At 41.7% G+C, this 13,391-nt stretch overlaps 1 protein-coding gene across 5 annotated transcripts in view; it reads right to left on the bottom strand.

Moving 5' to 3' along the window:
* Nucleotides 1–13,391, bottom strand: part of hspa12a (heat shock protein 12A) — a 73,624-nt gene that overhangs the window by 27,597 nt on the left and 32,636 nt on the right. For all 5 annotated transcript variants that reach the window (XM_082558394.1, XM_082558398.1, XM_082558396.1 and 2 more), the window contains exons 4-5: nt 9,478–9,664; nt 391–495 (exon numbers count right to left, since the gene is read on the bottom strand). In XM_082558394.1, the coding sequence (XP_082414520.1) occupies nt 391–495; nt 9,478–9,664 (292 nt within the window). The remainder of the gene's footprint in view (nt 1–390; nt 496–9,477; nt 9,665–13,391) is intronic.

The raw sequence follows: 13,391 nt of genomic DNA, 5'->3' as shown, positions 1-13,391 counted from the left end.
TTCACGCTAATGGACGTAGGAAGTGTTACAAACAGCTGATCGGATCGGCAAAGCGTGTTTCTGGAATATTATGTTTTTGTTGCTGCAAGTGCTTTTTATACAGTTTTTGCAAAGCTATATGTGGAAGGAAACCGTGACCGAGGACAAGCTGATGGCATAAGATCTAAGTACAACTCCTCCGGTTTCATATGCAAAAAAAATTATTGTGCTAGCTTACGTGGTTGCAGTGCTACCGGAATTTAAAAATAGTTACGCAAAATGGAGCGTGCCCGCTCCGACCGGCTTTAAAAGGGTTAAATTCTACACATCTTCCAATGTTTGTCAACAGAAGCTTAATCAAAGGAGAAAATATTACTTTGCATGAGTAAGAGAACAGAAAACATGTGTTACCTTCAGTGCTTGTTCCTTAAAGAAAGCCAACGCATAGGCAAAGATGTCCAGAGCTTTGACACGCTTCCCATTAGCTGCATGGAGGTCAGTGTTGATGGACAGGTTCTGATTGCAGAGAGAAGACATCACAGTCAATATATCACTGCTAGTTTCTTTTCTATTCCCTTTGTGGATTGTCCACACGCATCTACTACCACGCCACACTGTACAATCTACTCCATACATTCTTAACGACCTCTCATCCATGACCAATTTAGACGTATCAGTTATTGTAACATGCATGAGTCACGGGTAAACATCTAAACTTGACAAAAACAGCTGGGGTAAAAAAGTGTCTGTCTGTGAAGTGACACCAACTATTCTGACACTGAAGGACTCACAGCCATTGGATGCACTCAGTTTCATAATGTATGTAAAAAAAAGGTCTATCAGATGTAACAGCATGTTTCAAGTAGCCACATATTTAAGCTCATGGTGGGCTGAATGGCAGTGGTCTTTTTTTGGATTTTCAAACTTCACATGGCTCACGTCTGTACCTGTACTTGCTGGGAAAAAAATAGAAAGTGAAACATTTTGACATATCCCTATAGTGGGCCTATAACTCAGAAAACTCCTAATCATAATAATATTGTACAAAAAACAAGCCGATTATGAGAGACTCAGATGGAGGGACTCCCTGAATATCCACGTAATGATCCTTTTACTTCAGTAACTGTTGACTGTGGGAGAAAAGTGTGTTGTAATTATGAGCAGTAACGGGCTCTGAGCCAAAAGCCATTGGCAGAAATACAGAGCACAGCAAAAATATTTGCCCCCTGGTTATCTCTTTATTTTTGCATTTCTCACACTATGTTAGACACGTTAGCCGTTGATGTTAACGCAATTTAGTATCCAGTATACAGAACTGTTTTCTGTGAAAAACAAAGTGAAGGTGCGCCCAACTTATTTGAACCTTTGGCTTCTATAATATGTGGTTCTATAGGGCTTTGGAGTTGACGTAAAGCCGCAATGCATTGTGGGAGCGCGGCACTCTTTTAGCAGGCCATGAACCAAAACAAACACAGATTTCAGCACAAGACCCCTGCTTGGTTTTGCTGGCGTGCAGGGAGAGTCGCAGCTTCAGTGATGCATGCTGTACTTGCTACAAGTTTGGACACACCAGTGTTGTGAATCGTGTGTGTAACCTCGAAAAATCTGTGTCTACTGTGCAAACAAGATCTTACACATGAAGAGGACGCACGAAAGGCCTACACCGAGACAATGGCAGCAAAGTTTATGCGGTTTTTTAGTGAACACAAATTTTCCAGAACTCGGAGCATCTCCAGACGGACTCACAATGTGTGACTGTTGTGGGAAGATGTATCTGGAGATTAACTGTCCACAGCATAAAGCAGGCATTGGCTGCACAAGACACAAACTTCTGCCTTCGGCCACAAAGAGAGTTTTCTGTGATACGCATCTTCCCTGATGTGGATTTCTGGGAACCGCGTTTGAAGAAAGCACAAGACTTCTTCCAAAAAGTGTGTCCTCCTGAACTAGTGGGAAAATATTTCTCAAAAGAAGGGCTGCTCTAAATAACCAATAGTGTTTTATTTTGTGGGTCACGATTGATGCCAGCTGTGCGTAGCCATGTTAATAGTTTGCATTTCAAGTACATCTGAACAAGTCTTGAATAAAAAAACTAAAAAACATATGTCCTTTCCGTTTTATTGAAAGCACTTCATAGAAAGTTACATGGGTTACAATGAACTGTACAAACAACACAGCATTTTAAAGAATATTTAATAAGAGCAAGTTTCATTTCACCGAGGTTTGACAACCACATTTGGGCACATATTTACCAAAATGCAGCAAATCTTAACTATCTTATCCAGCAGCACACCAACAGAAATCTATGGTAGAGAACTCCATATCAGCTCGTCTCACCGCTGCTATCCAGGCCTGACGTCTTCTTTTGGTAATATCCGATACATGTGATGCCTGACGTTGCTTCTAGAAGGGGAAACGATAAAAAGAGAGCCCATTTTCCCGATTGTGCGATCTAACACTACAACCAACAACACGCCAAGTACGAACCATGGCTCACATTATCCGTGTGCTTTCACCCTTTGTTTGGCATGTTCAAATGGCCCCTTGACCAAAACTCCTGGCCACGCCCCCTCCCGTGACATCAGGCTCCAAAGCCCTATTGCGTGCAGTGTACATAACCTAATGTCAGCTAGATCAATATTAAAATGTATAATATTGTTAAAGTCACTAAAATTTGTGACGTGAGCTCTATGTCTGCTTGTGAAACTCAGAAATTCAGTAGAGCTGATATGTAGCTATATTAAATATTCACATAAGTATTTTAAATGTATAGAAATGTTTTAAATGAATGAACGTGTGTCTTTGACCGTTATTGTGTAACTTACTTTCAGACTAGTTAATCATAGGGGATAGACATAGGGGATTTCTGCGGATTTCTCCTGTTTCTTTCCTTGTTTTTACTTCTGTTAATTCTCCTGATTCTTTTCCAGTTGCTGACCAAACACAAAACCATCCACTGAAGTGCACCATACTTCCCAGCTGACTGGCAAGTTAGGGATTCATAGTTTTCGAGATTAGCTTCTGATTCTGATCTTTTCCATATCTCTCGAGGAATACTGGATTTAGGTGAGGAGCGTTCTGCAGCAACTACTGGGAAATCGTTTATATGTGAAATCAGAAAAACGTAAGTTTCATGCCACCACTGTCTCATTCATGGGTCACATTTTGGCCAGGGGGCAGGTGACGTCCCAGAGTCTCGAAAACAGCTCCAGCGTTTTCTAGTGTTTGCCAATTCCCACAGGTAATTCATAAGAAACTACAGCCAAGTCGCCGCTCCGCTCCCTTGGTTCGCTTCACTCAAGGTACCGTTCACCTGGTCCTCCCACCACCTGGTTGGTGTAGGGGCATACTGTCTCACAGGTCTGATCCCCAAGGCAAACTCCAGCCGAGCGCCTTTTTCTCCCACCGCAGAACAAAATTATGATGTGGGAAATATCCGTTGGGTTATGGATGTGCAGAGTTGGCCCAATGGATAACCGCTGTTATCTATTGGGCCCATTGGGTTATCCAAGGTTCGTGTGCCACCCAGGAGTGAGAAGGACAATAACTTTTCTCAGACAACATTTCTGGTGGCCATCCCTAAACAAAGATGTGAGAGAGTCTGTTGCCATTTGTCCTGCCTGCGCCTGTAACAAGTCCTCCACCAAGCACCTCAGGCCTACTCCACCCATTAACCACACCAATCCAAGGCGCATGCGCACGCAGCGACCGGCAGTGAGCGAGAGCTTGGCATCCTAAGTTTTTAAGTGTTTAAGTTCTTATCGTTTCTTTTCGTTTCTATCGCTGGCATGTGTTTTGGTTGAAGGAAGTGACAGTTTTCTTACAAAGTGACGCTCCACAACAGTGAGAACATCATGGATTCTTTTTTCTTCATTGTGGTTGGATTTCTACTGTGCTGGCTTGTTTCCGATGATGTGGGCGAGGCCGTGAGTCAGCTGAGGATTGTTTGCTCCCGCGACGAACTGTTAAAACTTGATGGTAAGGACCTCACCTCATGTATGCCGGATTTTATACATAGAGACTCTAACAGAACGAGTGAGAAGAGGAAAAGAGGGAGATGTGGAGGTGTTAAATTGCGTCTGAGGAGACAACAGGTCAGTCGGTTTCCCCTGCCGTCTGTTATCCTTAGAAATGTTCAGTCTCTTAGGAACAAGCTGGATGAACTCCAGGGAAACGTCAGGTTCCAGCTGAGTGATGGCTTTTTCCGAGACATGGCCGACGGAGCTGGACCAGGACACCGATTTTTCAATTGACGGTTTTGGAGCTCCCTTTCGCCGGGATCGGGATGCACGGGTAACAAGGAAATCTCAAGGAGGGGGAGTATGCTTGTATGTGAACAAACGTTACTGTACCGCTGTGACTGTTAGAGAGTGTATTTGTACACCAGATGTTGAACTTTTATCCGTGTCGCTGCGCCCTTTTTATCTCCCTCGTGAGTTTCCACAACTTTTTATTACCATAGCTTACATTCAGGGCTCACCCCGCCTCCACCTGCAGCATCATCTCAGACGTAGTGCAGAAGCTGCAGGCGCTCTCTCCTGACGCCCAAACTTTATAATGGGGGACTTTAACCATGTCTCTCTTGAATCAACTTTGGGCAATCTGTATCAATATGTATCCTGTCCTACCAGACGGGATAAAATGTTGGACCTTTGTTACGGATCGGTGAAGAATGCTTATAAATCCCTCCCGCTTCCTCCTCTGGGATCTTCTGACCATAACTGTGCATCTTCTGCCCATCTATAAAACTGTCTTAAAACGAGAGACAAAGGATGTTGACATATGGTCAGAAGAATCTGTGCTTACAGATTGGGAAGTTTTTATTCAGTCTTGTGGAGATGATCTCGACGCTTTGGTGGATGTTACTAGCTCTTATGCAATATTTTGTAAAGACATGATTATACCCCGTAAGCGTGTTAAGATTTACGCTAACAATAAGCCATGGGTCACTAAAAGCGTCAAATCCTGTTTAAGGAAAAAGAGACAGGCCTTTAAAGAGGGGGCTGTTACTGATTTTCAGACAGCCACCAAGGACCTGAAAATCGAGCTCTTGAAAGCAAAACAGAGCTACAAAAACCTTCTTGAAAGCAAATTTGCTGCAAAAAATTTTGGGTCTGCCTGGACTTGTATGAAAACCATAGCAGGGTTTCAAACTCCTCAGAGCAGCAGTCAGGTCATTTTAGATGGTTTTAATTCAGACAGAGATTTTGCAAATGCCTTAAACATGTTTTATGCTCGTTTTAGTTCTTCTGATTTCAGCGAGGATATTTCTGAACTGAAACAGAAACTGAGAGATACTCAGCACTTTATCATTGAACTCAGCGATGTTAAAAAGGCCTTTCATACTGTCAATGTGAACAAGAGCCAGGGTCCTGATAATATTAGTGGCCGCCTAATTAAATCTTGTGCTGATGAACTCAGTCCTATATTTCAGGTTATTTTTAACAAATCCTTGCAAACACAACACGTGCCCTCTCTTTGGAAAGAAGCAGTCGTGGTTCCTGTCCCTAAATCTAGTCGTCCAACAATTCTAAACGACTTCAGGCCTGTTGCCCTCACTTCAGTTGTCATGAAAGTCTTTGAAAAAAATCATCAGAAATGTGATTATGAAAGAGACTGAACATCAGCTGGATCCAATGCAGTTTGCATACAGGCCCAACAGAGGAGTGGAGGACGCACTTTTGACTTCACTAAATCTGATTCTTAAACATGTAGAGAGTAAAGGGACTTTTGCAAGACTTCTTTTCATTGATTTTTCTTCGGCTTTTAATACAACACAGCCCCATATTTTAATTAAAAGACTTTTAGAACAGTTTGAAATCAGGAAAAACCTGCTGGGCTGGATTTTAGATTTTCTAACTGACAGGTCACAAAGAGTGAGAATAAATGGGGTTCTGTCTGACCCAGTGTTCTCCTCCACAGGTTCTCCTCGAGGGTGCGTCCTATCGCCCTTATTATTCACTCTCTATACAAACATGTGTCAGAGCAGACATGAAAACAGGGACATTAATACTAATTAATACTTGTTAATACTTGTACAGCTGCTGTTATTGTGTATATATTTATTTATATTTCTTCATACATTCTTATATAGTTCTATATTGTGTATTTTGTTGTACAGTTATTTTATTTTCAACTTTAATTTATATATTTTATCTTATTCTTTCCCAGTTAAATTTACCCTTCATTCTAATTTGTGTTGTACAGTTATTTCATTTTTAACCTTAATTTATATTTTATTCCTTCCTAGTTAAATTTACCCTTTTTAATTTTTCATATTTATTTCCTATCTTATTCATAGCCTTTTCCTTTTTTGTTTTCTTTAGGTCACGAGCAGTTGTCCAAGCATTTCACTACATATCGTACTGTGTATGACTGTGTACGTGACAAATAAAATTTGAATTTGAAATTTGAATTATTAAATATGCAGATGACTCTGTTATTGTCAGCTTACTGAAAGAGGGTGAAATTAACCACGGTCCAGTCATTGATGACTTTGTTCAGTGGTGTGAGGAGTCTTATCTCCAGCTGAACATATCTAAAACAAAAGACATGGTTGTTGATTTTAGGAAACAACAAAATGGGCACGGAGTCACTTTAACTAAAGGTCAGAAAATAGAGCAAGTACAATCATATAAATATCTTGGGACCATAATCAATGAAAAACTGAACTTTGATCAGAATTGCAAATCAGTTTGTAAAAAGGGTCACCAGCACCTTTATTGCCTTAGGAAACTTGCTCATTTCCACATTGACCAAAACATTTTAACTTCGTTCTTTTATTGAGTCTGTTTAATCCTTTTGTTTGGTGGCATGGTTCGGTCAGACCTCTGTCACAGAGAAAAACTCACTGAATCAGATAGTGAGATGGTCCAGTCGTCTGACAGGTGAGCCACAGTCTTGTTTAGCCTCCCTGTACTCCAAGCAGGTACAGAGGATGGCTTTATCAATCCTTAAAAATGGTTCCCATCCGCTAAGGGGTGAATTTCAGCTTCTTCCCTCAGGACGGAGGTTTCTATTTCCGAGATGCAGGACAAAGCGTTATAAAAACAGCTTTGTCCCCGTTGCTGTCACTGAATTAAATAAGAACTGTTTTTGATTCGAAATATTAAATTACTATATATGTGCCACAGTGAGGTTTATATCTTTATTAGGTCTGTGTGTTTTTGAAGGGATGCCAAATGCTGTCATTTTTTCTGTAAAGCAAATTTAGCTATGGGTATGAATAAAGTTACCTTGACACCACACCGCCCTTGGTCACACGTAGGCTTAGATTTCTTCACCGTCTCCCTGCCTCTTCGGGGAGGAATGTCATTCTCACCATCGTAGAGAGGTTCTCTAAATCAGCACAGTTCATTGTACTAGAAAAATTGCCCACTGCCATAGAAAATGCTCAGCTATTAGTCGATCATGTTTTCAGACTCCACGGCATCTCTCAGGAAATAGTTTCAGATCGAGGTCCCCGATTCACTTCACAAGTTTGGAAAGCATTCTGCACAGCTCTGGGCGCCAGAGTCAATCTGAGCTCTGGGTACCACCCACAAACCAACAGCCAAACAGAAAGGCTAAATCAGTGCGTGCTGTCACATAACCCCTTGTCCTGGTCCACCCTGTTATCATGGATTGAGTACACACATAATTCACTTACCACTTCTGCTACTGGTCTGATCCTGTAATAAATGCATGAACGAGTTTTTCAGCGTCACTCTGAAACAGGATATTTCTAACTTTAAAGATGTTGCACAAATGGAAGAAAGCAGTCTTACATATTTGTTTAATATGTGCGTTGAAGGACATGTCCTGGTCAAACATGACTCCAAGGTTCCTCACAGCGTTACTGGAGGCCAAGGTAATGCCATCCAGAGTCAGGTACTTCTGATTAGAGACCTTAGTTTTCACAGGAGCTACAGTATCCAGAGTCGTACGTAGTGAGGAGGTGAAATTATTAACAAGATGATCGACCTCTGTTGGGGTAGCGTTCAGATAGATGCTCTGCTCTATGTTGGTACAGGGCATTGAAGATGATAACAGTGGGTGGATTATATTCTTAAACTTAGTTACAGCGCTTTCAGAAAGACATCTACTGTGATAAAGTCTACTCTCCACCGCTGTGTAATCAATTATTGTAAATGTAAATGTTATCAGGAAATGATCAGACAGCAGAGGGTTTTCAGGAAACACTGTTAAATGTTCAGTTTCTATGCCATATGTTAAAACAAGATCTAGAGTGTGATTAAAGTGGTGGGTGGGTTCTTTTACATGTTGAGAGAAGCCAATTGAGTCTAATAACAGATTAAATGCCATGTTGAGGCTGTCATTTTTAGCATCTACATGGATGTATGGATGGATTCAGAATTTGGATTTCGTCCACTATCACTGCCTTTCACCTGCCCAACGTTTGCTTCGGAGCTCTGGATTTGCAGCTCGGACCATTCCTGCTACAAAACCACTCACTCGGGTTAACGACTCCTCCTCCCAACGGGAAAAATGCCTATATGGGGTTTGGTTGAAAGGGCAGCTGCCTACACAGAGAAGCCCAGACCTCCCTCTCCCCAGCCTATACAGGGGAACACTGTTGCATTTGGACATCTTCGGACACCTGTTGGGACATCTCGCCCACTAGGTGCGCAGGTGGCATTCTTATGAGATGCCCAGACCACCTTAAATGGTTTCTTTTGATGTGGAGGAGTAGCAGTTTTACTCTAAGGAATCCATCGACCCTCTGGAGAAAGCCATTTCCACCACTTGTATCCACGATCTCATCCGTTCCGTCACTACTCAAAACTAATGACCACAGGTGAGGGTAAGGCTTAGGGGCAACAACTCATCACCGATTGGGAATGGGCACACCAACCTTTTCTTGCTGAGGACCCATAGCTTCTGAAGGGGCTGATTCTCATTCCTACCATTTCACACTCCACTATGAGCCAGTGCAAGCTAGAACACATCACCTATAAAAATCACAGATGAGATTATACGGCCACCAAAGTGAAAATCTTTAAAAATACTGGTGGTCGCCTGTAGATACGCCTATGGTGTCAATTTCAAAATTGCCTTGCTCTTGAGCTATTCCTTTCACAAACTTGGGTGTCCACACTGAACGCCCTGAGCAGTAAAAACTGCATTTTGTATTTACTTGGTTCATCTTTGTCTGATATTAAGATTTGTTCGATTAGCTTGCCCGAACAGCAGGACCGTCACATTTTCCATCAGATGAGTCACTGAGTGGTGACGACGGAGTGTGCCTGTGCTGATCCCGCCTGGAAGAAGAGTGACCTAACGAGCCGCTATGCTCATGATGTAATGTGTGTATATGCTACAGTATGTGTTGGGCAAAATACTGAACAATGAATGACTCTGAATTCCTCTGTTTTGTATATTAGTGTGTGATTTTAAGTAGTATGTATAGAATAATGCTAATGACTGGCTATCCTTACTGTGAAGCAGTATGAGTGGTCAGGAAGACTAGAAAGTGAAATTTAATGTCAGTGTTCTTACTGCAGTGGTGTGGAGCTTCATTTTGAATTTTTCAAGGTAAAGCCAGTGTTTGGATTCGCTGGGGTCCAGGTCGTGATAGAAGTCACGAGCCGCATAACCAAAACTGTGGAACTTCCTGTCTGGAGTGAGAAGGATGGTGGTCGGGGTCTTCTGATTGGATACGCCTGGGTCCCCACCCTCCCAACGCCTGGAAAAAAACGACAGTTATCAATATATGTGCAGTAAATCTGCTTTTAAGTGAATACAGCAGCTAAACTTGTTAACGATTGTCACAGATGTTGGGTAAGGACTGATTATCCAGGAAGAATTAAGCATCATTCCACAACTCACGGCAAACTTGTAAATAAACCTTTAACTCGTTCTTTGAGTTCTCTGAGGCCTTATGAATCCACTGGCTCACTCACACGGCACGTATGGACAAACAGAGGACTTCTATTATTAGGGCCCTATTGTTCCTGCGCCTCTAAACCTTAAAGTGTGAAGGCCCTGTTGTAATCACTGTTTTATTTTCTGTCTTTCACTGCCTTTTTGAAGGATTTAACATACTGACAAACTCATTAAAATTTGCACATGCCTCACACCTGTTCAAAGTTTTTTTAATTATAAGTTACGATCTTGCCATAACCAGCCACTGTACTTTTGGGATTTTATCGGCTTCATATTTGGTCAGTCTAAACCACAGCCCCTGAACACATTTCAACTGATTTATTTGACAGAGGGCACAGCGCCACCTAGTGGGAACATGAAATGCCATGTTTTACACTTCGGGGTACAGTTTTGAGGTGGTTGACGCCAGCAACTTGAAATTTGTCCAGGAAAGCCTTATGGAGTTGGTCTTTGGTCACATGTTTTCATCAGACTTTTGATGCACTTCTCCTCCAAGGTTGAGCCCATCCACCTCAAAATCACACAAAACAAGCAGAATGCGAACACTTATCGTTTCCACAATTGCTTTCTTTAGTATTTTTAGACCTCTTTCCCTGTTTTAGTAAAGCCAGTGACTCTAGTCTCTGCCCTGGACCTGTGATTAATTGTCCTGAGGAAAAGATTAAATAAACCTTGCATTCCTGTGAACCTTCCCATCTCTTCAGTCTGCTTTTGGCTCCGCCTTTTCCCCTTTGGCCTTCGGACATATCCAAGCTAAACGCTTACAGGTGTTTTCATTTTCCTTTATATAATTTGTCTGCAGCGACTGGTTCTACCGGAGGACCAGCAGAATTTGGGCACAAGTACAGATCACACTTTTTAAAATAGCAAATTTCCTGCTGTTTGTAAATGCCAGCAGGCAGTGTTGGAGCAGCTTGGAAAAATAAATGCAATCCCTGGTGACGACGAGTCTAGACAAAGGGCTGTTCAGCTGTTACGGCTCTCGTAATACATGCATACCGTTTTAAACAATACAATAATTATTGTGTCTCTAAGTCAAGGACTTTAGAGGTTTTATGGTCATTCCAACACATGTCCTCAAAGTTTTTTTATTTTTTTATTTTTATTTTTCACAAAATGGATTTTATTGGTGTTTTCGTACGATTTTTAAGAGCCAGAAAAAAAATAAATCTTTCGTATCTCTTTGTGTAATAAGCAAAGTTGTGGTTACGACTTCACAGTAGCCTATTTAATCTTTTTTAGCCAGAACACCAACTCACTCGAGCCTCCCCTCACATGATGGTAATGTCACGTGTGATATAGGATTTCTTCTGTACTGTTTTGTTCGACCGCTGTGTATATTCAGTAACACATACTGAATTATGTGGTAAACAAGCTAAAATATGTTTTGTATCTGATTCCCAAAAGTGATCACTACCTCCAGTTTACCTCATTAAAGGCTGCGTCTTCTCTGTTTAATTCAATTAAATTCAACAAACAGCTCTATTCAAATACTAATAGCTTAATACTTAGTAATATTAATTACTTAAAGCAAGAATAACATAATCAAATAAAAACAGAACTTGAACAGAAATCACAGTTTACAGCTACCCAAGGACAAGATCAGGAAGCCCATAAAAGTTCAAGAGCTGTGAAAAAAAATCCTTTCAGGCTGAAAGATGCAGAAGATATTTAACATTTCAAAATGAATTTAATATATCAAAATGTTTTTGCCTTTGTGAATGTTTTATCTGAACTTTTAACTGTTTATCAAGTTTTGGGATTTATCCTCTTTCACGTACAGCTCTCTTATTTCTTTCTTTTTTGGTAATTTTGAGGGACATTCAACACAAACCTTTGTATCAAACTGAAGACATTTCAGGGTGTTGTTGTGGAGTTACGACCCCACCATCATCACAACAAAACTCCTTGTATTGTTACTTTTAATATTTCATTAACACACAATGAAAAGCAAGAATTCATTATGTCTTAGTTTTCCATGGCTTTGCTTCAAAGCTGACAATCCAGCATCCAGGAACATTTATAACTTTCTAATATGAAGCTGTGCTTCTAAAGCTTTAAGCGTCCTAAAAGATGCACGCGTAGAATTATTTGAAAATCCTAGGTGACTTCCTGCCTAAGCTGTCACAGTCACAAGATTTTCAGAGAACATAACCTCTGACCTTGACCTTGAGTACAAGACTCATCCAAGACCTGGTAGGGTCTCCCCAAGACAAATTGGTCTTGGGTGAGAAGTTTTCATAGGAAGCTGAAAGTCACTCATCCAAGCGACTTCCAGTGTTCCTCTCTCTCCAGGACGTGTACATCCTTATCACTAAAAGACTGGCCACTGAAGAAGTCACTTTGCTGAGTGATGAAACGTTTCTCCCAGATGCACAGAACTGAGCATCAAGACACCTGGTGGTGCGTTGGATCAGGTAGTGGGCGCGAGTCCTGGACAGACCGAGCGTAGCATGCCTAAACGTACAGTGATGGTATCATAAGGAGATCTGGAGCGGTGTCTCTGGACTGACAGACTGGGGTGATAGTTCCTATCTTTGAATAAGGGCCCGGAGTATGTGCTCCAACTCCAGGGGACAACACGCTAAGCCTCTCTGAGAACAGTCTATGCCAAGGTGCAGAGTTTGTTTGACCTTGGATACAAGAGGAACAATGCAGTTTCCATTCTGGAACGTTGGGCCAGTTCTAAATGATATTTGAGGGGGATTCCCCAACTTGTCTACATGTGTTTTGTTAATATGGAGAAGGCATTCGACAACGACAACATCCCTCAGAGTATCCTGGGGGGGGGTGCATTGGGAGTATGGGATGGCCAGCACGTTGCTACGATCCCTGTACAATGTTCCCAGTCTTTCCAGTCTGTCTTGTTGAGGAGGGCACAAATAGTTAGCTGTCAATTACAGAGCACAAGCATTCGAGCTTTGTATAGTGACGGAAAGACAGAGATCATGGATACAAGCAGCAAATTTTCTCTGAAGGGTGGCTGGATTCTCCCTTGGAGAGAGAGTGAGGGGCTCAGAGTAGAGCCGCTGCTCCTCCACATGAAAAGGAGCCAGTTCAGGTGGTTTGGGCACCAACATGAAAATCCTAGGTGACTTCCTGTCTAAGTTATCACCTCGAGGTCAGACATGAATATATACATATACATCTGTATATTAGGACTGAGCGTTACTAGTCAACTAACCAACTAATCGGCACAATTGTTGTCACAGTCCTGGTTCGGTGACCCAGTGTTTTTGGGTTTTGTACTTTTACTTTTGATGTTATTATGAATTATGAGTGTTTGTGTTTTGGTTTCTGTCCCAGTATTTCTAGCTCATAGTTTTGTAGAACTGCTGAGTCCTTGTTTTTAGGTTTTGTTATTTGGTTTCCCAGAGTTACTCTGTGCTCACACTTCTCCGTGTTCCCTCCGTCTGTCCATGGTGTCACTCTGCTTGTGAATCTGTTAAGTTCAGTGTCTTGTCTGGCTCTGTGAGTTTCCTGTTTTATTCTGAAGGTCTCTGTCTCATGTGAGTGTGTTCGGTACG

This window comes from Aulonocara stuartgranti (assembly GCF_965226115.1).
Source record: "Aulonocara stuartgranti genome assembly, chromosome: 13".
Lineage (NCBI taxonomy): Eukaryota > Metazoa > Chordata > Actinopteri > Cichliformes > Cichlidae > Aulonocara > Aulonocara stuartgranti.
The sequence above is the reverse complement of the archived record's forward strand: the minus strand, read 5'-3'. Positions and strand labels throughout refer to the sequence as shown.